The sequence below is a fragment of the Capsella rubella genome, unplaced genomic scaffold (assembly GCF_000375325.1).
Source record: "Capsella rubella cultivar Monte Gargano unplaced genomic scaffold, Caprub1_0 scaffold_1, whole genome shotgun sequence".
Taxonomy (NCBI): domain Eukaryota; kingdom Viridiplantae; phylum Streptophyta; class Magnoliopsida; order Brassicales; family Brassicaceae; genus Capsella; species Capsella rubella.
The window spans coordinates 856,383-875,003 of NW_006238923.1; the positions used below are offsets into that span (position 1 = coordinate 856,383).

Here is an 18,621-nt window from a genome sequence, read left to right on the forward strand (position 1 = left end):
AGTTTCGGAACTACTATTGTCCAAATTTTGAGATGAAATAAAAATGTAAAGCATATCTTCAAATTCAATTTATATAGAAACGTTTGAAGAGAGAAACAACTGAATAATGGAGGCAAATCGCCAGAAACTTATAAAAACAAGTAAAAGGAGAGAAAAAAGCACACCATCTTTAAAAATTAAAACTAACATTAAGCTTTGGATGACGATGATTCTTCTTCGTCATCTTCAATGTCCCAACTTAAATCTTCATCTTCCTCTGCTGCACTCAGACGTTTACGCAACTCAGCTCTGTTTGGACTACCACCAGACCGACTTACTTCCTTCCCATCAATGCTACTCATATCCTCGAGCTCGTCCCACCCCAAATCCTCTTCAGGTGGTTGTTGAGCTGATGAAGAAGCAGCCACATCTGGTTTAGTTGTTTTTTCGGATGGAGCAGCCTCATCAGATTTGGGTTTGACTGAATCTTCGATTGGAGCCTCATCAGAGGCAGGAGGAGCAGCATCAACAACTGGTTTTGCTTCTGGAACCTCCTCATTATCAGTCTCCTTCTTTTCCTCGGAGTCTCCATCTGTCTTCAAACCATCATTGCTCACTTCAGTCACTGAATCTGCACTTGTCACTTCATCTTGTGTACTTACTTTAGCCACTGAATCTGCAATTTTCACATCATCTTGCACAGTTTCACTCACACCTCCACTATCCGTACCATCACTCCCTTCAAGTTTCAATCTTGAAACTTCCTTGGTGGCTTCAACATCTTTCTCACTGCTCTCCTCTTCATCATCGATATCCCAGCTCAGTTCTTCCTCATCATCCAGAGAGATTGCTCGTTTAACAAGATTAGCCCTTAAATCCTCAGCCTGCTTGAGCTTGTGAACTTTGTAGAAATACCTAAACCAGAAAGTCTCATGATCAACCATATTGGGAACAGACTTTTTATAAACTCCTTTCATATCTCCGTTATCCTCCAACAATTTCTCCATCTCCTCAGCTTTTTCATCCAGAGAAAACCCAGATTCCCACTTTTTGAAATCAACTGAATCCTCAGGCTCTTCAGAGTAAGTGTTGAGATCACCTTGAACAACACGAATCTGAGCATCGAAACGACTATATGGTTTCGAACTAAAGCTATCACGACGACCAAAACTCTGACTACTATTGTTATCAGAAGAATCAGATTCATTACCAGCGGCTAAGATCGCTTCCTTACCTTGAGCAATGATATCAGCCGTACCTTTTAGCACAGTGTTCCCAAGTTCATCAATCGCATGTCCCACAGTACCAAGCGATCCCTGAGCCACTTCGATCTCTTTCTTCAAACCTGTACCAAATTCTTCAAGATCTCGTCGGTAAGTTTCAATCACGGATTCGGATCTGCTGGCTAGAGTTTTCATCAGACCACCGAAGCTCCATCCACCGTCATCATTAGGGTTCGATTGCTCTGGATGTTCATGCTCTTCGCTGTGTTTCGGTGAATCGGATTCCGATTCGGTTTCTGGCGGATCTGGGTCGTCTTCGAAGACGGATTTGAAGAAATTCATATCGGAAAAGCTCAGATCTTACCCAATTAAATTAGGGGTTTCAAACAATTTGATCGGTGAAGTGAAGGATGCGAATTTGCGTCAGAAAAAGGAAGATCACAATTCACAATACTTGAAGCTTCTTCGCAGGAGAGACGTCAATTGTTTGTTTTATTATTTTTTAATAAATAAAATATAAATATGGGATCATGTTGACGTCAATTATCAGATTAATTAATATTAATATTCAGAAAACCCGTAAAGGCCTTAATGGGCCTAAAGTTGAATTTGTCAGTCCAACAAGTAACCCAAAACCCTAGATATCATTCAAGCGAGCCAACGTCCGGGTTTTTGCGCTTCTCTCCCAAACTGCGATTTGCCATCGCCATTGTTGTGTTGTTGCTGGAGTTAGATATAGAGAAAAAGAGAGAGAGACTCAGTGATGGTGATGAGAAAGCTACAGTTACCGTTAAGCCAGACCCAAAAGGTGAGGTTTGAGAGAGCCATCGAGCGGCTTCAATCACTGTCGTCGACGGCAAACTCTGACGCTTCTGTTATCGTCACCGATTCTATTCCCGTCAACCACGATGATGCCTTCCTCAAGTAATTTTCCATCTCGTTATCTGTTCTCGCGATTGAAATTTTGTCAAACTTCAGTTTCACCATTGTGTTTTTTTTTTTTTTTTTAATTGAAGGGGACACGGAACTTCTGAGGTCGATGGTGAGTTGCTCGCGACGGTCTGTGGAGTAGTGGAGCGTGTTGATAAGCTTGTCTATGTACGAACCTTGCGAGCCAGGTATGTGATTTCTCTTCAAATTTGAATTGTGAATGAAATTGACCATCTACTCTGAGATTTAAGTAGAACTGATGGTTTACCTTTAGGTACAAGCCTGAGGTTGGGGATATTGTGGTAGGCCGTGTGATTGAGGTAGATTTTTGTATTGGTGTTTTGGGTTTTGTAACCGGATTGAGGGAGTAATACAAGGGCTAGGGTTTCAATTACATTGCCTAGTCGCTGAATTAAGTTTTAATGCTTCAGGTTGCTCAAAAGCGTTGGAGAGTGGAGCTCAACTTTAATCAGGATGGAGTACTAATGCTTTCTTCCATGAACATGCCTGATGGTATTCAGGTACAAATTTTTTATTTTTATTTTGATTGATTGCTGGCTTACCTTGTTCTTCCACATTATATGTTGGCTTCAGTGATATAAGTGTATTGTTGTTGGCAGAGGCGGAGAACTTCTGTGGATGAACTCAATATGCGGAATATCTTTGTAGAGCATGATGTTGTTTGCGTAAGTCTCTGTGAATGATAATGTTCCATTTTTGCATTTCTTCATCTCTGAACGCATAAGCCAACCTGAGAAAAGGCTCCCTCTTTGATTTGAACAAACTCTTTAGGCTGAAGTCCGCAACTTTCAGCATGACGGTAGCTTGCAGTTACAAGCCAGAAGCCAAAAGTATGGCAAGGTTGGTTCTGATCTGGTCACATGATCATTAATATACATTTTGCTAGTCTCTCCCTCTTAAAACATTGACTAAATTCCTTAAATCACTACAGCTCGAGAAGGGACAGCTTCTGAAGGTTGATCCTTACTTGGTGAAAAGAAGCAAACATCACTTTCATTACATCGAAAGCCTTGGGATTGATTTGATTATCGGCTGCAATGGTTTAATATGGGTTGGAGAACATGTTGAAGTGAGAGATCCTATGGCGATAGATGATCAGAAAGATGGGGAGATGATCTCATCCTCCACCGAGAGCACAGGAAAAGAGCAAAGCCATACGTTACTCGAGACTCGACAAACCATATGCAGAATTGGGAATGCGATACGGGTCTTGTCTAATCTAGGCTTCACCGTGACCCTAGAAATAATCATGGAGACTGTTAACCTCAGCAACTCGAAGAATATCGATATACACGACATGCTTGGATCAGAGTTTCACGTCGTGGTGGCAGAGAATGAAGCTGAAAGAAGACGTACGAGGAGGAAAAAGTGAACTCATCACCCCCTTGTTGTGGCTGATTAAACAGAGAACTTGTGGAACTTGTATCAGATGATGTGAGACTATGTTTTTTGACTCAACTTCTATTAGAAATCTCGAAACTGAAAACCTGATTGGGATATAAGTATGAATGGATTTGTTTGTTATCTAGAAATTTTAGCTTGATAGATTTTCGTAGCTTAAGATTCGTGTTGTAATGATTTTACAGATGCAGAAACAAAATAATCAAAAGATTCTCTCCCCATATTAGGCTCGGCGAAAGAATATATGTGCAATGACGGGAATACCCTTTAGGAGAATCCAAGTAATTCAACAATTTACCAAACCTCTTTCTCTTGTTTCCTTTCCTTTCCGAAACAGTGTTTACGGCCAGTTTCTTCGTCTCTCTTCTCTTCCCTTTCTTCAGTCTCTCGCTCTCGCTCTCTCTCTCTCTCTCTCTGCACACTCTCAATACCGACAATATTCTTCTTCGATCTCACTCTCTGTCTTTCTCTCTTTACCGCGATTTCTCCTCCGGCGCCGTTCTCCTGAAGCCGTTATCGTCTTCGTTGAAGGTCAGTTTGAGTCTTTTTTTTTTTTTTTTTACTTTAACCCTTTTTGCGATGCTCGTGATTGTTTTTGGTTGAATGATCATGGGATTTTCGGGTTTTATTTTTCGATTCAGTGACGGTTCTAAATTGCATTACGATTTAGCACTCAATCAGAAAGTAGTACGCTTTAGATTTGAGGAATATCTAAACGTATACTAGATTGATAAAAAAATAAAATAGAAATTGCATTTTTGGCGTGCTTCTGGGATTGCATTTCTGGAATTACGTTTCCGAAAGTTACAACTAGGAGAGGATACCATCTGATGTTTGTGTCTGTATAAATCATTTGTACGACTTTGGGTCTAATATCTTTGTTGCTTTAATGGTTTTTTGCATTATGCACAATATCGCATGTATGTTATACGCTTTTCTGTGTGGTTAACTTTAATTATTTTTGCGTATTGGATGAAAAGGTGATGAGTATTGTTCAAAAGCAAGAAGAAATGAATGGTTGTGCCCTCAGTGGTGACAAAGGTGAAGTTTTTACAGTGTCACCTCAGGAAAAAGGAAGGAAAAACAAGAGAAAATTAGCTGATCCTTCTCAACCAAGTGCTGCTTCTCTCACCGAATTCCCTCCATATGAGTTACCTTTGCTGAAATCTCAGAACCCTTTGGGCGGCAATGACTCGGTTGGGAAAGTTTCTGATCAGCTGCAACTTGAAGAGTCTGAACCTGTCGAATGGGATGACCCCTTTGCCTGTCATCTTGAAGAATTGTTGTCATCAAATTTGCTCACGCTCTTCCTTAATGCAATGAAGCAGCTTATTGATCTTGGTTACACTGATGACGATGTTATGAAAGCTATCTCAGGAAGTAGGCTCTACTGCGGAGGCAATGATCTTGTGTCAAACATTGTCAATAACACCTTGAGTGTTCTCAAGAATGGAAACGAAGGTGCTGGTTTAAGGGACTATGTGTTTGAGGATCTACAACAGCTTGTTGCATATACGTTGATAGAGATGATAAGTCTTGTTAAGGAGGTTAGGCCGTCCCTATCAACAGTTGAAGCTATGTGGAGGCTTTTGATGTGCGACTTGAATGTCTTGCAAGCCTTTGAAGCTGAAGGTGATGGATTGGTGGGTTCAAGTAAATCATCTGATTCTGAATCTCTTGGTGCTGAATGTAATCCTCCAAATTCTAGTGACCCAGAAAACCCAAAGCCTCCACAATCCAATGCTCAGACCAATCGGAGTGAAGCACTCAAATTCGGAAACTTCCCAAAATTACCCAACTCCAAAAAAACTCTGTCTAGTGGATCAACACTAGGAAAAGAAGTATCCTCATGTAGCACTGTTTCCTGCGAAGGCATGAAAAGTACATCTTTTACTCTAGTCTCTGATGAGAAATTAATATCTTGTCGAAAAGGCCGCACTAAAAAAGAGATAGCAATGCTTCGGCAAAAATCATGTGTGGAGAAGATTAGGACTTACAGCAAATGCAGTGGCTACAAGGCGGCAAAGTTTGCATCTGTTGGCAGCTTCCTTTTGGAGAAAAGAGTCAAATCATCTTCTGAATTTGTGGCAAGAAATTCTTCATCAAAGATAACAGCAGAGATTGGGGTGAAAGTTTCATTAACTGAGGATGGTGGCTGTTTTGTAAGAAAGAGCAGTAAGTTGGACTCACCTGTGGTAATGGTAGATGCAAAGGGTTATATAACTGCCTTACCTGCTACTTCTGCCACTTCGGTTAAATCTGCTTCAAAAAAGAAGTCTGGTTCTGAGACTGCAACTCTGATTCCATCTTCTTCAGAAAAGAATTTTGATTGTTTGGTACCATCTGTTACAGAAAAGAAGCCTCGTTCTTTGGTACCATCAGCTTCAGAAAAGAAGTCTTGTTCTGAGTCTGAAGAAAAGGCGTCTGTGTCTGAAAAGCTAGCACCAGATTACTACGCTGGAATACCGTATGATGCATCTTTGGGTATATATGTTCCCCGGGATAAAAAGGACGAATTGATTATAAAGCTAGTTCCCCGAGTGAATGATCTGCAGAATGAATTGCAGGTATGGACTGACTGGGCTAATCAGAAAGTAAAAGAAGCAACTGGTAGACTTCTTAAGGACCAACCAGAGCTTAAGGCACTAAGGAAAGAGCGAGGAGAGGCAGAACAGTATAAAAAAGAGAAGCAGTTATTGGAAGAAAACACTAGGAAAAGGCTGTCTGAGATGGATTTTGCTTTAAGGAATTCAACGAGCCAGTTGGAAAAAGCTCACAGTACCGCTCGCAGGCTCGAGCAGGAACAATCCATACTGAAGAAAGAGATGGAAGCTGCTAAGATCAAAGCTGCCGAGTCTGCTGAGAGCTTTAGAGAAGCAAAAGAGAGAGGGCAAAAATCACTGAAGGATACTCACTTGTGGGAAGGGCAGAAAATTCTGTTGCAGGAAGAGCTCAAGGGTCAAAAGGATAAGGTGGCAGTGCTACAGAAAGAAGTTACCAAGGCAAAAAATCGCCAGAATCAAATCGAGGTTAGCTATGTTTGTAGACATATGTTAGGTTGTCTTGTCTTTTGGTGTGTATCGTTAGCTACCAGCAATTCACCATATTTCTCATCTGCTAACGTCCCTTTCTTTCAGATTTGATTTTCTGGTAATGATTTTATTCGTTTGGCTAAATATGTAAGGCTTTTATATTGCTATATCCAAGTGAAAAAGGAAGAAAAATGTTTTTGTTATTCTTTTTTAGTCTAGTGCATCCTTCTGGTTTTGGTAATGAAGTGTAGCAATATCAAAAGTTTTTTTGTTAATTGCAACTTGATGTTTCTTAACTATCTATATAGCTTTTGTAAGTTTAGAAAGGGTTGTTTTTAGGTACATGAGTTGATGAAGAGAACTAACGAAAATTCGACCGCAGGCTGCTTTGAAGCAAGAAAGAACAGCAAAAGGGAAACTCTGTGCTCAGGCTTTGCTGATAAAGAAAGAGAGAAAGGAACTTGAAGCACTTGGGAAAGTGGAAGAAGAGCGGATAAAAGTGAAAGCAGAAACCGATGTGAAATATTACACAGACAACATCAAGAGACTTGAGACAGAGATGGCAGAGCTGAAACTGAAATCAAACTACTCGAGAATTGTGGCACTGAAGAAAGGCAGCAGTGAGTCGAAGGCAACAAGAAGAGAGAATCTTGGGATGACGAAAGTGAAAAGAGAAAGAGAATGTGTGATGTGTTTGTCTGAAGAGATGAGTGTGATTTTCTTGCCTTGTGCTCACCAAGTGCTTTGCTTGAAATGCAATCAGCTTCATGAGAAAGAAGGAATGATGGATTGTCCGTCTTGCCGTGGGACAATCCAGAGGAGGATTCAAGCTCGTTTTGCTCGCGGCGGGTGAAAGCTTTCTTATCAGTTTAAAACTTATAGTACAGTCTCTCTTCTCTCTATGAAGAAGACAGCTTTTGGTTAAATAAATCCATCTTGGCTTTTGCTTTTCCAGTTTGAAAGGTGAATGATTTTAAATACCACCAAGCCAATTTAGAGTACACGTGGCTTATCCTCGTGGTAATTACAGTATTTAAGTTTTTGCTCCCCGTAATTTCTCTATATTACGATATTTCGCAAATTCTTTTTTCTTATTTGGTCCAGGGAATATTCCACGATTCCATCCAAAAGTATTACCAACAAAACTTTTGTGATATTTTGATCACTCGAGAAAACCCCCAACTCGTGAACGTAATATACTTTGATTATAACTTTTGTGATTATTCAGTTTCGTTTTGCGTTTTTTCTTTTTCTTGATTTTCGTTTTCGATTTATTTTGAAACTTGGGTGAGATTTTTAACTTTGATCAGATTCGATCAAATGAGGGCGAAAAGCAAAGTTTTATAATTTGTGAAGCGCGCCAAGGCAATGTTAAAAAGAAAAGGAAAATATATACAGACAGAGATAGCTTCACTGAAAGTTTCATGTATGGAAAAGTCAAAAAAAGACATTAACGTTGACCAAACAAAACCAAAAACAAAAAACAAAAAAAAGAAAGAAAAAAGACATAAACGAAGACTTGGTCGCCTGAGGACTTTGTGGATTTTTATCGTTGGTGTTAATGTCACCTCTTCCGATTCGAATCAAATTAGGGTTTATTTCCCAGCCAAAATCCCCCTTTTCATGCTCTTTGCATTTGAAAGTTGTCTCCCTCGTCTCCTCTGATTTTGAAAATTTTTCTCCGGATTTGTCTGGCTTCCTCCATTGCTGAGTTTTCGAGGTTTTCTTCCCCATTTCGTTGTATTTGTGGGAACTAGTTGGGGACCGTTGTTTCCTCTACTCTCGCGATCGTAAATTGGACTGTGTAAATCCCCTGTGGGGGAGAGTTCATCAGCGGCGAGATGAAGCTTCAGGTCCGAGTCTTAGAAGCGAGGAATCTACCGGCCATGGATCTCAATGGGTTTAGCGACCCCTACGTGAGATTGCAGCTGGGAAAACAGAGGTCACGAACCAAAGTAGTGAAGAAGAACTTGAACCCCAAATGGGCTGATGATTTCAGTTTCGGCGTCGATGATTTGAATGACGAACTCGTCGTCTCTGTTCTTGATGAGGATAAATACTTCAATGATGACTTCGTCGGGCAGGTTAGAGTTCCCGTTTCCCTTGTTTTCGATGCTGAGAATCAATCTCTTGGCACTGTTTGGTATCCTCTTAATCCTAAGAAGAAAAGTTCCAAAAAGGATTGTGGTACGTCTTTCATTTACTACATGCCTCGATTTTATTTCTTCTTTTATCTTTTGAGAATTTCATTGTTATGTTGATCCCATCTTATCCAGGTGAGATACTTCTCAAGATATGTTTCAGTCAGAAGAACTCGGTTCTTGATTTGAATTCTAATGGCGATCAAGCCTCTGCTTCGAGGAGCCCTGACTTGAGACTTGAATCTCCTATGGATCCCTCCACTTGCGCCTCTCCTTGTAGGTCAGATGATGCTTCCTCTTCCAAGGACGACAAATGTAACCCGCAGACAACTTTTGCCGGTCGAATCACTCAGATTTTTCAGAAGAATGCTAATGCTGCCTCACCTACACAGTCGGTTAGTAGGAGCATTGACGCATCTGACCCATCTGAGACCTCTAGGTCAGTCTTTTCCCTTGAGCTATCTGAGGATGAGTCATCTTCTGCTTCCTTTGAGGAACTTATGAAGGCGATGAAGTCAAAAGATCAGGGAAGTGAACCTCCTAGTAATCTACCTGGTGGGATCCTTGTGGACCAGTTGTTTATGATTTCCCCATCAGATCTTAACATTCTGCTTTTCTCATCGGATTCAAGTTTCTACACATCGTTGACTGAATTGCAAGGGACCACAGAAGTTCAGATAGGACCATGGAAAGCAGAAAATGAAGGCGAGAGCGTTAAGCGGATTGTAAGTTACCTCAAGGCTCCAACCAAACTTATTAAGGCTGTGAAAGGCACAGAGGAGCAGACATATCTCAAAGCGGACGGAGAGGTTTACGCAGTTTTAGCAAGTGTTGCCACTCCAGATGTCCCATTTGGAAGTACCTTCAAGGTTGAAGTGCTTTACTGCATCTCTCCTGGACCTGAGCTGCCATCTGGGGAGCAGTGTTCCCGTTTGGTTGTTTCATGGAGATTGAATTTTCTTCAGAGCACAATGATGAAAGGTATGATAGAGAATGGAGCCCGACAAGGTCTGAAAGACAACTTCGAACAGTATGCCAATCTGCTGGCTCAAAATGTAAAGCCTGTAGATTCAAAGGATATTGGGGTGAACAAGGAGCAAGCTCTCTCTTCCTTGCAAGCTGAGCCTCAATCAGACTGGAAATTGGCAGTACAATATTTTGCTAATTTTACTGTGTTCTCCACTTTCTTGATTGGTATTTATGTATTTGTCCATATTGTGTTTTCCATACCCAGTGCAATCCAAGGGCTTGAGTTTAATGGCCTTGATTTACCGGATTCAATTGGGGAATTTGTTGTTAGTGGGGTTTTAGTTCTTCAGTGCGAAAGAGTATTGCAATTGATTTCCCGTTTCATGCAAGCAAGAAAACAGAAAGGTAACATTTATGAAGATACAGTTCATATACTTTCTTGCTTGGTTGCCTGGTGTGTGTATCCGACTGATCCTTAACTGTCAAATCCACTTATAGGTAGTGATCATGGCATCAAAGCGCATGGAGATGGTTGGTTGCTAACTGTTGCTCTAATTGAGGGGGTTGATCTAGCAGCTGTAGATCCAAGCGGGCATTGTGATCCGTATATTGTATTTACTTCCAATGGGAAGACAAGAACTAGCTCCATCAAGTTTCAGAAATCTAATCCTCAGTGGAATGGTAAATGGTTTCTCTATACTAGTAATCTTAGTGGTAGCATAGGTCTAGTTATTCACTTGTTGCTTCAGTTCTTAAATATTTTAACTCTTTGATTTGTCATCATCAGTTTTTTGAGGGTTGGAATTTGATTTGTGCAGAAATATTTGAATTCGATGCGATGGCTGATCCTCCTTCTGTACTGAATGTTGAAGTTTTCGATTTCGATGGACCGTTTGACGAGGCTGTTTCATTGGGGCAGGCCGAGATCAACTTTGTGAGATCTAATATATCTGATCTAGCGGATGTTTGGGTTCCTCTTCAAGGGAAGCTGGCTCAGGCATGCCAATCCAAGCTGCACTTGAGGATTTTCTTGGATCATACAGGAGGTGGAGATGTTGTTAGAGACTATTTAAATAAGATGGAGAAAGAGGTGGGCAAGAAGGTATGTGGCTACCACTTGATTCTCTCAGTCAACACTTAAACTGTTAGTGTTAGTGTGTGTATCTTATCTGCCGAATGGAAATTTCAGATTAATGTGCGATCTCCTCAAACAAATTCAGCCTTTCAGAAGCTCTTTGGTCTTCCACAAGAAGAATTTCTAATCAATGACTTTACATGTCACTTAAAACGAAAAATGCCTTTGCAGGTGACGAGATCTTGATACACATCACATGTTTATTAGTATTCAACTGCATCCTTTTTCATTTTTTTTTTTTTAATACTTTGCAATGGAGAGAATATAACTCTTTAATTTAGTTTTGCTCCTGCAGGGTCGTCTTTTCCTTTCTGCAAGAATTGTTGGCTTTTATGCAAGCCTTTTTGGTAACAAAACAAAATTCTTTTTCCTGTGGGAAGATATAGAGGATATTCAAGTGCTCCCTCCCACTCTTGCCTCGATGGGTAGTCCCATTATCGTCATGACTCTCAGACCAGGTAGAGGTAACGAAGCAAGGATAGGCGCAAAGACACATGATGAGGAAGGCAGGCTTAAGTTCCATTTCCACTCATTTGTGTCTTTCAATGTGGCTCAAAAGTAAGTAACGAGTCTTCCTCTTTCCCCGATGGATTTTTTGTTATTTGTGTGCTTGCTTTTATTATCGTCCTAAATTTTATTTACTCAATCAATATGCTTACCATAACTTGGATATGCCCAATTTCCCATCTGAAGAAGAAAAATTGGTACATTCCTGTAGAACAAACTGCGTTTCTTAGACATGTTCAGACGTGGACGCCTATTGACTATGTATCAAGAGCTGTACCTGTAGTAGAAATAAACATCTTTTATGATAAGACACAAGCATTGAACTTAAATTTTGTTTATAGGACGATAATGGCTCTGTGGAAAGCAAAATCCTTGACTCCAGAGCAGAAAGTGCAAGCGGTTGAAGAGGAATCAGAGCAGAAACTCCAAAGTGAAGAGAGTGGTTTGTTCTTGGGTATTGATGACGTGCGATTCTCTGAGGTCTTCTCTTTGACTCTCCCAGTTCCGGTGAGTTGTTCTCTTTCCTTGTAAAAGCAACTTTGGCTGGAAATGTATATGAGTTTTGAAGTTGTCTAACACATCATTCTGATAACGCCAGGTAAATTTCTTTATGGAGTTGTTTGGTGGGGGTGAAGTGGATCGTAAGGCTATGGAGAGAGCAGGTTGCCAAAGCTATTCTTGCAGCCCGTGGGAGTCAGAGAAGGCTGATGTGTACGAGAGGCAGACATACTACAGAGACAAGCGGATATCACGTTACAGAGGAGAAGTAACAAGTACACAGCAAAAGTCGCTTGTGCCAGAGAAGAATGGATGGCTGGTGGAAGAGGTGATGACCCTGCATGGAGTTCCACTGGGTGACTATTTTAATCTCCATCTTAGATACCAGATGGAAGAAACGGCGTCAAAACCAAAGACAACATATGTGCGAGTATACTTTGGGATAGAATGGCTAAAGAGCACCAGACATCAGAAAAGGGTGACAAAGAACATCCTAGTAAATCTGCAGGATCGGCTCAAGATGACATTTGGATTTCTGGAGAAGGAATACAGCAGCAGCAAGGAACATAATATATAAAAAAGCCTTTGGTGTGAAAATGGAGGACACGAAGTGAACTCATTCCAGCTTGAAAATGAGGTATGTTATTTGTACACAACACACAAGTAGCGAAAATGAAGCGAGAGAGTGTAAATGGAGGCGAAGCTCTAGTTAAGAATTGCTAGTGTGTGAAACTTTGTTGATTCTTTACATCATGTGCCATCACTGTTTCTTTGTTGTTCGAATTGTATTGTATTGTAGTAAAAATAAAGCAAGAATTTGTGATTATGTTGTCATGTTGATATGCTCTGTAGTAGAAAATGTTGGAAGCTGATGCTCTCTAGTCTAAAGCATTCTTGTAAAATTGCTAGATATGATACACATCGGCCTAGTTGTTTTAGGGATAATTCTAATGTTAACTGATTTGTAGATCATTAACAACATAAACTGTAATGAGGTTTGTATTGTATGTGAAGAGCAATAAAGTAGTACTTACAGGTAACCCAGATTTGACCAATTACGATAAGTTTACGCCGCAGATTTAATTGCAACTGTTTTTTTTTTTTTTTGGTATAGCGATAAGTTATACAAATTTTCCATTTATCATGTGTGAGGTGAGATTGTTGAGATTGTTGAAAATAAAAAAGGAAAGGAATTTGTAAAGTCGGGATGTATAAAATTGAATAAAAAAAGGAAATTTAAGAGACTGATGATTATCCAACCAAATATATTATATTTAATTAAATGATAACGCAGAGAGAGAGAGAGAGTCTGTAAAAAAAAAAAAAGGCGGAAAAAACGGCTTGGGTGAAAATCGCTTTCTCTGGAAAAACAAAGACGAAAGGGTAAGAGAATTAGAGTAGTAGACGAGAAGACAACTTTTTTTGCTTAAGTTAAGAAAGGGAGAGAGCTGTTCCTGTTGAGATATATAAATTATCAGCTTTTGATCCAAGTCAAACACTACTCCGAGTTGTTTACATCGGATTTTGGAGAGATAGATCCATCGGATGTTCGTCGGTGGTTATCGGAGGACATGCTCCGCGGTTGATTTTGTGTGGGTGATGTCTGTGGCGGTTGATGATCCTGTTCAAAATCGTTTGAGCCATGTTCGGTTTTTTTTTTTCTTTTTTCCTTTGGTTGTGAGTTTGCTGGTCGTCTATTAGGTGTGTGGTTGTAGTAGAAGGAGAAGAAGAAGAAGAAGATGATGATGAAGAAGGGGAAAGGGAAGAACAGTGGTTTGTTACCGAATTCTTTTAAGATTATATCTTCTTGCCTCAAAACTGTATCGGCCAACGCCACCATAGTTGCCTCTTCTGTTCGTTCCGCCGGAGCCTCTGTCGCTGCTTCTATTTCCTCTTCTGAAGATGATAAAGATGAGGTCCTTTCATTTTTTGCCTGTGACTGTTTGGATACTTTTGTTTTTGCTATTTTGTTCTATATCATTTATATGCTAGGGACGTATTTGGGACTTTTTCCTGTTTTGAAAACATTTTGTGAATTCATTGTTGGTACATAGTCTAGCTTTAGCCACTGTCTCCACAAAGGATTGAGATACATAGGCTTAGTAGTGCTTCTTTCTTATCTTAGATTATGTGTTGGGTTTATTAGTTGTGGTTGGTTTATTGCTGATTTAGGTGTCTAGTTCCTCATTATAATTGGGTTTGCTCTATTTTCAATTCTAGGCTACAAAAGTAGATATATACTTGTATACCCTGCTTCACATCTTTTCTCTTTTAGGCTTCTTAACTTGAATAGCCTATGTTTTTTTTTTTTTTTTTTTTTCTGTATCTTTCTTTCAGAGGTTTTTGTAGTCACTTTCTTCCCTTGTTTTCTTCTAATTGAGAGTCAACAACTCCTACTTTCCTTCGAGAGTGTATACTTTGCACTCAAACATCTGTACTTTGCTTTCATGAGCAGGTGACATGGGCTGGCTTTGGCATTCTTGAACTGGCTCAACATGTCATCAGACATGTTCTCTTACTCGGCTATCAGAATGGCTTTCAAGTCTTTGATGTTGAGGACGCCTCTAATTTTAATGAGCTGGTCTCCAGACGAGGTGGTCCTGTTTCATTCTTACAGATGCAGCCATTACCTGCAAGGTCTGGTGATCATGAGGGTTTTGGGAACTCACATCCACTTCTACTGGTTGTTGCTAGAGATGACACAAATGGCACTCCTTTGGCTCACAGTTTTTCCCAGAATGGTTCATTACCAAGAGATGGTAATTCAGACTCTAAAGCCGGGGATGCCATCAATTATCCAACCACTGTTCGCTTTTACTCCCTTAGGTCCCACAGTTACGTTTACGTCCTGAGATTTCGGTCATCTGTTTGCATGATTAGATGCAGCTCCCGAGTAGTTGCTGTTGGCCTTGCAAATCAAGTGAGTACTAATTCGGTTCAAGATATTCAGACTCTTATGATTAAATTCTTATACCAATAGTACTTTGTTATATATGATTGGCAAAGTACATGTTTGGTGTTTGGTCTTCAGACCAAATTGAACATTCCTGATTCCTTGTATTGAAGGTAGTTTTTAAATGCAGAGTGTAAAGTTATACTTAAGTGTACAGATTTATTTATTGTTCTTCTTCCGTCAACTGATGGTTTCTATTTGGTTTGTGCAGATATATTGTTTTGACGCACTTACTCTGGAGAATAAGTTCAGTGTTCTCACCTATCCTGCTCCTCAGCCAGTGAGACAAGGGACAACCAGGGTTAATGTTGGCTATGGTCCGATGGCTGTAGGTCCAAGGTGGCTTGCATATGCTTCCAAAAGTTCCATGTCCTTGAAAACAGGGCGTCTAAGCCCCCAAAATTTTACTTCTTCCCCCAGTCTCAGCCCAAGTTCATCATCAGGTGGAAGTAGTTTGATGGCCCGTTATGCCATGGAGTCTAGCAAGCAGTTAGCCAATGGATTATTCAACCTGGGGGACATGGGATACAAAACATTGTCAAAATACTGCCAAGATATGCTCCCTGATGGATCTACTTCTCCAGCATCACCAAATTCAATCTGGAAAGTTGGTGGGGTCTCTGGCTCGGATACAGAAAATGCTGGAATGGTTAGTTTTATTCTGGATCTGATCATTGTGAGCAATTCTTGAGTCATGCTATTCTCTTACACTAGATGTGTTACCAGGCACAGATTTTAATCAATAGTAACTTGCTTTGAGTTGCTAGTGTTGTTTTATTGCCAGATTGTGACATGAGTTAAATGTTCGTTCAACAGGTTGCTGTTAAAGATCTTGTTTCCGGAGCTGTAATATCACAGTTTAAGGCTCATACGAGTCCTATCTCAGCACTTTGTTTTGATCCTAGTGGAACTTTATTGGTTACTGCTTCAGTGTGTGGGAACAATATCAATGTCTTTCAGATCATGCCATCTCGTTCACATAGTGCACTTGATGACCTAAGTTATGAGTGGGAATCTTCTCATGTGCATCTCTACAAGCTGCATAGAGGGATCACTTCTGCTGTTAGTATACTTTTAAGTTGACATATATCCTTTTCCTTTCAGTGTTCTCTTTTCTTGATTGGATTTTTTTCTGCTCTTTTTAACAGATTGTCCAGGACATTTGCTTTAGTCAGCACAGTCAGTGGGTGGCTATTATCTCATCCAAGGGTACTTGCCATATTTTCGTTTTAAACCCGTCTGGCAGCGACGCAATGTTTCAACCTTGCGAGGGTGAGGAGCCTGCCCGACTTCCAGCTTTATCCTTGCCATGGTGGTTTACTCAATCGTTGTCAAATAATCAGCATTCTTTACCGCCACCACCCGCTGTCACCCTTTCTGTGGTAAGCAGAATCAAGTACAGCAGTTTTGGGTGGCTTAACACTGTAAGCAATGCTGCTACCACTGCAGGTGGAAAAGTTTTTGTACCATCGGGTGCTGTGGCTGCTGTTTTTCATAAATCCATCACTCATGACCTTCAACAGAACCCCCGGACTAACTCATTGGAGCATATCTTAGTCTATACTCCATCAGGTCATGTGGTACAGCATGAACTACTACCATCTGTTCGCACAGAATCACCTGAAAATGGTTCGAGACTGCAAAGAACATCACATGTTCAAGTTCAAGAGGATGACTTAAGGGTCAAAGTTGAGCCTATTCAGTGGTGGGATGTATGTCGAAGGTCTGACTGGCTGGAGACAGAGGAACGACTTCCCAAAAGTATCACTGAAAAGCAATATAAATTAGAGACAGTGTCAAAAAACTTGACAAGCCATGAGGATGCATGTCTTTCCCTTGACATCAACAACCACTTTGGTGAAGATAATTATATGCAAAGCTGTTCTGAGAAACCCCCTGAAAGATCATATTGCTATCTTTCTAACTTTGAGGTAAAAGTTACCTCAGGGATGCTACCAGTGTGGCAAAATTCAAAGGTACTTTTTTGGTCAAAAGATCGTCCTGTCTTTGATATAGCTTTACTTGTCTTTTGATTTTTACTTTCTTGATGTGTTGCTAGATTTCTTTTCATGTTATGGATTCTCCAAGGGATAGTACTTCCACTGGGGGAGAGTTTGAGATAGAAAAGGTTCCAGCCCATGAACTTGAAATAAAACAGAAAAAGCTGCTGCCAGTTTTTGACCATTTCCACAGCACCAAAGAAACATTGGAAGACAGGTATTCCCAAATTTTGGACGAAAAAAATCTGTGCATCTATCTTGCTGTGTTAGCGGATAGTGCATTTCCTGATGAAAGTTTCTTGCTGTCTTTGTGGACAAGAATTCTAACGTGTGCATATTTACACCCTCTGCATTTTCTTTTCCATATTCTCTTGTATATTCCTAGAAATTTTCTCTGATCTGCATATCTTATGCTTTGAATCATGAAATGTTCAACACAGGTTTTCAATGAAATGTTATCACATATCCGCATCGGGATCTCATCAAGTTAACGGAAAAATATGTCAAGACATTATCAACTGTCACTCTAAGCCAGGATCAGTTGTGTCCGCTGAAAGTTCTGAAGAGGGTAAATTATTAATTCTTTCCCTAGTAACTAATTATTTATCAGTTCTTAAGTTATTGAGGGAGGTCAAAATCTAGGGTCGTTCATTTCAAGTCATGTGGAAGTAACCATTTGGTTTAATGCAAATAGGTTCATCAAAACAGATGGAGAATCTCCATTATTCAGATCACACAAACAACTCATTCAAGTCTTCTTTACCAACAGTAAATGGGATCTACAAGGAAACAGACACAAATGTGTGGATTGAGAAATCCGTAACAGCCAAACACTGTAATCTCAACGAAACCCGGACCACTAATGGTTTTGCCACACCACCTCCTATTCACACCGATATTACGGTCAATGAACAGATGCTTTCTACAGGAAATCCTCCTATGGGCTTTGATTTTTCTTTGCATGAGGAGCACTGTAAAGCAGTAGAAGATCCTAAAGAAGAACACCTGAAAAGAAAGTTAGATGAAGTTACTAATGGTCATCATCTAGACATCAACAACGACACAGAGAAACTACGAGAAGATGAAATGGTATATGGTATGGTTTCCCTGTGTAGGTGATAAAATCTCTCTCGTAACTGCAATCACGGCCTCGAGTCTCATGTCTCTCTACGGTGAATCCTCCAGACACCTTTATGATTATGTAGAGCCTAATTGAGTAATGACTGACATCTTTCCTCTCTCCCTAATCGTGTGTTTGAACAGGTAAATAGTTTTCAAAAGTCCTGAAGGCTTCTGGAGTTTGTATGTATATAAAGATTCCTCCGAGTTGGTGGTAATAATTTTTCTGTCCCTTTTTTCTTTTCTATATAATATGGCTGCTCAAATAGGCCAAAAATTATGTACATTTGTGTATAGATGGGAGTTTGGTAAATATGGGTGTCGTTGGGGCGTGGTTGAAACCTTGAACGGAAAAGAAGAAAAAAAAGAACTAAAATTTTTCGATTCTAGGGTTTCCATGTTGTTTTAAACCCTACTAGTGAGCCCTAATCTATGTACAGTTTGATCCATGTGGAGATCGACACTATGGCCTAAACCTTCACCAATGTTTTTTATTTTTGGTATCTCCTTCTCTTTTTATTGACTAAGATGAATTCATAATTCGTTCTCTGGTCAATAGTTCTGTGACTTGTTTTGGTTGGAGATGTGTTTTTGATATTTCTTGTTGTTGGAATAAAATCAACTGCTCTTTAGTGTAATAGCTACAAGTAATCATAATTATGTAATACATATGTGATTGATATTTTAATACACCTTTTGGTTTGTAACTTCGT

At 40.0% G+C, this 18,621-nt stretch overlaps 5 protein-coding genes across 6 annotated transcripts; 4 read left to right on the forward strand and 1 right to left on the reverse strand.

Moving 5' to 3' along the window:
- Positions 1-33: 33 nt before the first annotated feature.
- LOC17897601 (BSD domain-containing protein 1) lies at positions 34-1,666 on the reverse strand. The gene has a single exon (XM_006307427.2). It carries the CDS (start codon positions 1,542-1,544, stop codon positions 189-191), a length of 1,356 nt encoding a protein of 451 aa, XP_006307489.1. The 5' UTR covers positions 1,545-1,666; the 3' UTR covers positions 34-188.
- Positions 1,667-1,875: 209 nt separating this feature from the next.
- LOC17897340 (exosome complex component RRP4 homolog) lies at positions 1,876-3,714 on the forward strand. The gene is made up of 7 exons (XM_006305299.2): positions 1,876-2,126; positions 2,219-2,320; positions 2,407-2,452; positions 2,564-2,653; positions 2,753-2,818; positions 2,925-2,993; positions 3,085-3,714. The coding sequence occupies exons 1-7, from the start codon at positions 1,966-1,968 to the stop codon at positions 3,523-3,525; spliced, it is 975 nt and encodes a 324-aa protein (XP_006305361.1). The 5' UTR covers positions 1,876-1,965; the 3' UTR covers positions 3,526-3,714.
- Positions 3,715-3,952: 238 nt separating this feature from the next.
- Positions 3,953-7,667, forward strand: LOC17899248 (putative E3 ubiquitin-protein ligase RF4). The gene is made up of 3 exons (XM_006306666.2): positions 3,953-4,085; positions 4,535-6,583; positions 6,969-7,667. The coding sequence occupies exons 2-3, from the start codon at positions 4,538-4,540 to the stop codon at positions 7,437-7,439; spliced, it is 2,517 nt and encodes an 838-aa protein (XP_006306728.2). The 5' UTR covers positions 3,953-4,085; positions 4,535-4,537; the 3' UTR covers positions 7,440-7,667.
- Positions 7,668-8,056: 389 nt separating this feature from the next.
- LOC17899919 (C2 and GRAM domain-containing protein At1g03370) lies at positions 8,057-12,706 on the forward strand. Its single transcript, XM_006306598.2, has 8 exons — positions 8,057-8,773; positions 8,863-10,101; positions 10,195-10,377; positions 10,515-10,798; positions 10,886-11,002; positions 11,127-11,389; positions 11,680-11,845; positions 11,937-12,706. The coding sequence occupies exons 1-8, from the start codon at positions 8,428-8,430 to the stop codon at positions 12,411-12,413; spliced, it is 3,075 nt and encodes a 1,024-aa protein (XP_006306660.1). The 5' UTR covers positions 8,057-8,427; the 3' UTR covers positions 12,414-12,706.
- A 465-nt stretch (positions 12,707-13,171) lies between these two features.
- LOC17899589 (autophagy-related protein 18g) lies at positions 13,172-18,618 on the forward strand. Of its 2 annotated transcripts, XM_023789500.1 has the most exons (10): positions 13,172-13,752; positions 14,292-14,756; positions 15,001-15,438; positions 15,606-15,851; positions 15,938-16,765; positions 16,849-17,006; positions 17,230-17,357; positions 17,484-17,961; positions 18,053-18,122; positions 18,206-18,618. In XM_023789500.1, exons 1-8 carry the CDS (start codon positions 13,576-13,578, stop codon positions 17,906-17,908), a joined length of 2,865 nt encoding a protein of 954 aa, XP_023645268.1. In that variant the 5' UTR covers positions 13,172-13,575; the 3' UTR covers positions 17,909-17,961; positions 18,053-18,122; positions 18,206-18,618. The 2 variants fall into 2 exon arrangements, with proteins under 2 accessions (XP_023645268.1, XP_006306694.1); XM_006306632.2 differs by having other exon boundaries at positions 18,053-18,618.
- Positions 18,619-18,621: the final 3 nt, after the last annotated feature.

Coding starts and splice junctions, on each gene's coding strand:
- LOC17897601 (XM_006307427.2), bottom strand. CDS start 1,544: ATGAATTTCTTCAAATCCGTCTTCGAAGACGACCCAGATCCGCCAGAA.
- LOC17897340 (XM_006305299.2), top strand. CDS start 1,966: ATGGTGATGAGAAAGCTACAGTTACCGTTAAGCCAGACCCAAAAGGTG. Junction 2,321..2,406: donor GTACGAACCTTGCGAGCCAG/GTATGTGATTTC, acceptor GTTTACCTTTAG/GTACAAGCCTGAGGTTGGGG. Junction 2,819..2,924: donor TAGAGCATGATGTTGTTTGC/GTAAGTCTCTGT, acceptor CAAACTCTTTAG/GCTGAAGTCCGCAACTTTCA.
- LOC17899248 (XM_006306666.2), top strand. CDS start 4,538: ATGAGTATTGTTCAAAAGCAAGAAGAAATGAATGGTTGTGCCCTCAGT. Junction 6,584..6,968: donor ATCGCCAGAATCAAATCGAG/GTTAGCTATGTT, acceptor ATTCGACCGCAG/GCTGCTTTGAAGCAAGAAAG.
- LOC17899919 (XM_006306598.2), top strand. CDS start 8,428: ATGAAGCTTCAGGTCCGAGTCTTAGAAGCGAGGAATCTACCGGCCATG. Junction 10,102..10,194: donor GCAAGCAAGAAAACAGAAAG/GTAACATTTATG, acceptor ATCCACTTATAG/GTAGTGATCATGGCATCAAA. Junction 11,003..11,126: donor AACGAAAAATGCCTTTGCAG/GTGACGAGATCT, acceptor TTGCTCCTGCAG/GGTCGTCTTTTCCTTTCTGC.
- LOC17899589 (XM_006306632.2), top strand. CDS start 13,576: ATGATGATGAAGAAGGGGAAAGGGAAGAACAGTGGTTTGTTACCGAAT. Junction 13,753..14,291: donor CTGAAGATGATAAAGATGAG/GTCCTTTCATTT, acceptor TTTCATGAGCAG/GTGACATGGGCTGGCTTTGG. Junction 15,439..15,605: donor ATACAGAAAATGCTGGAATG/GTTAGTTTTATT, acceptor TTCGTTCAACAG/GTTGCTGTTAAAGATCTTGT.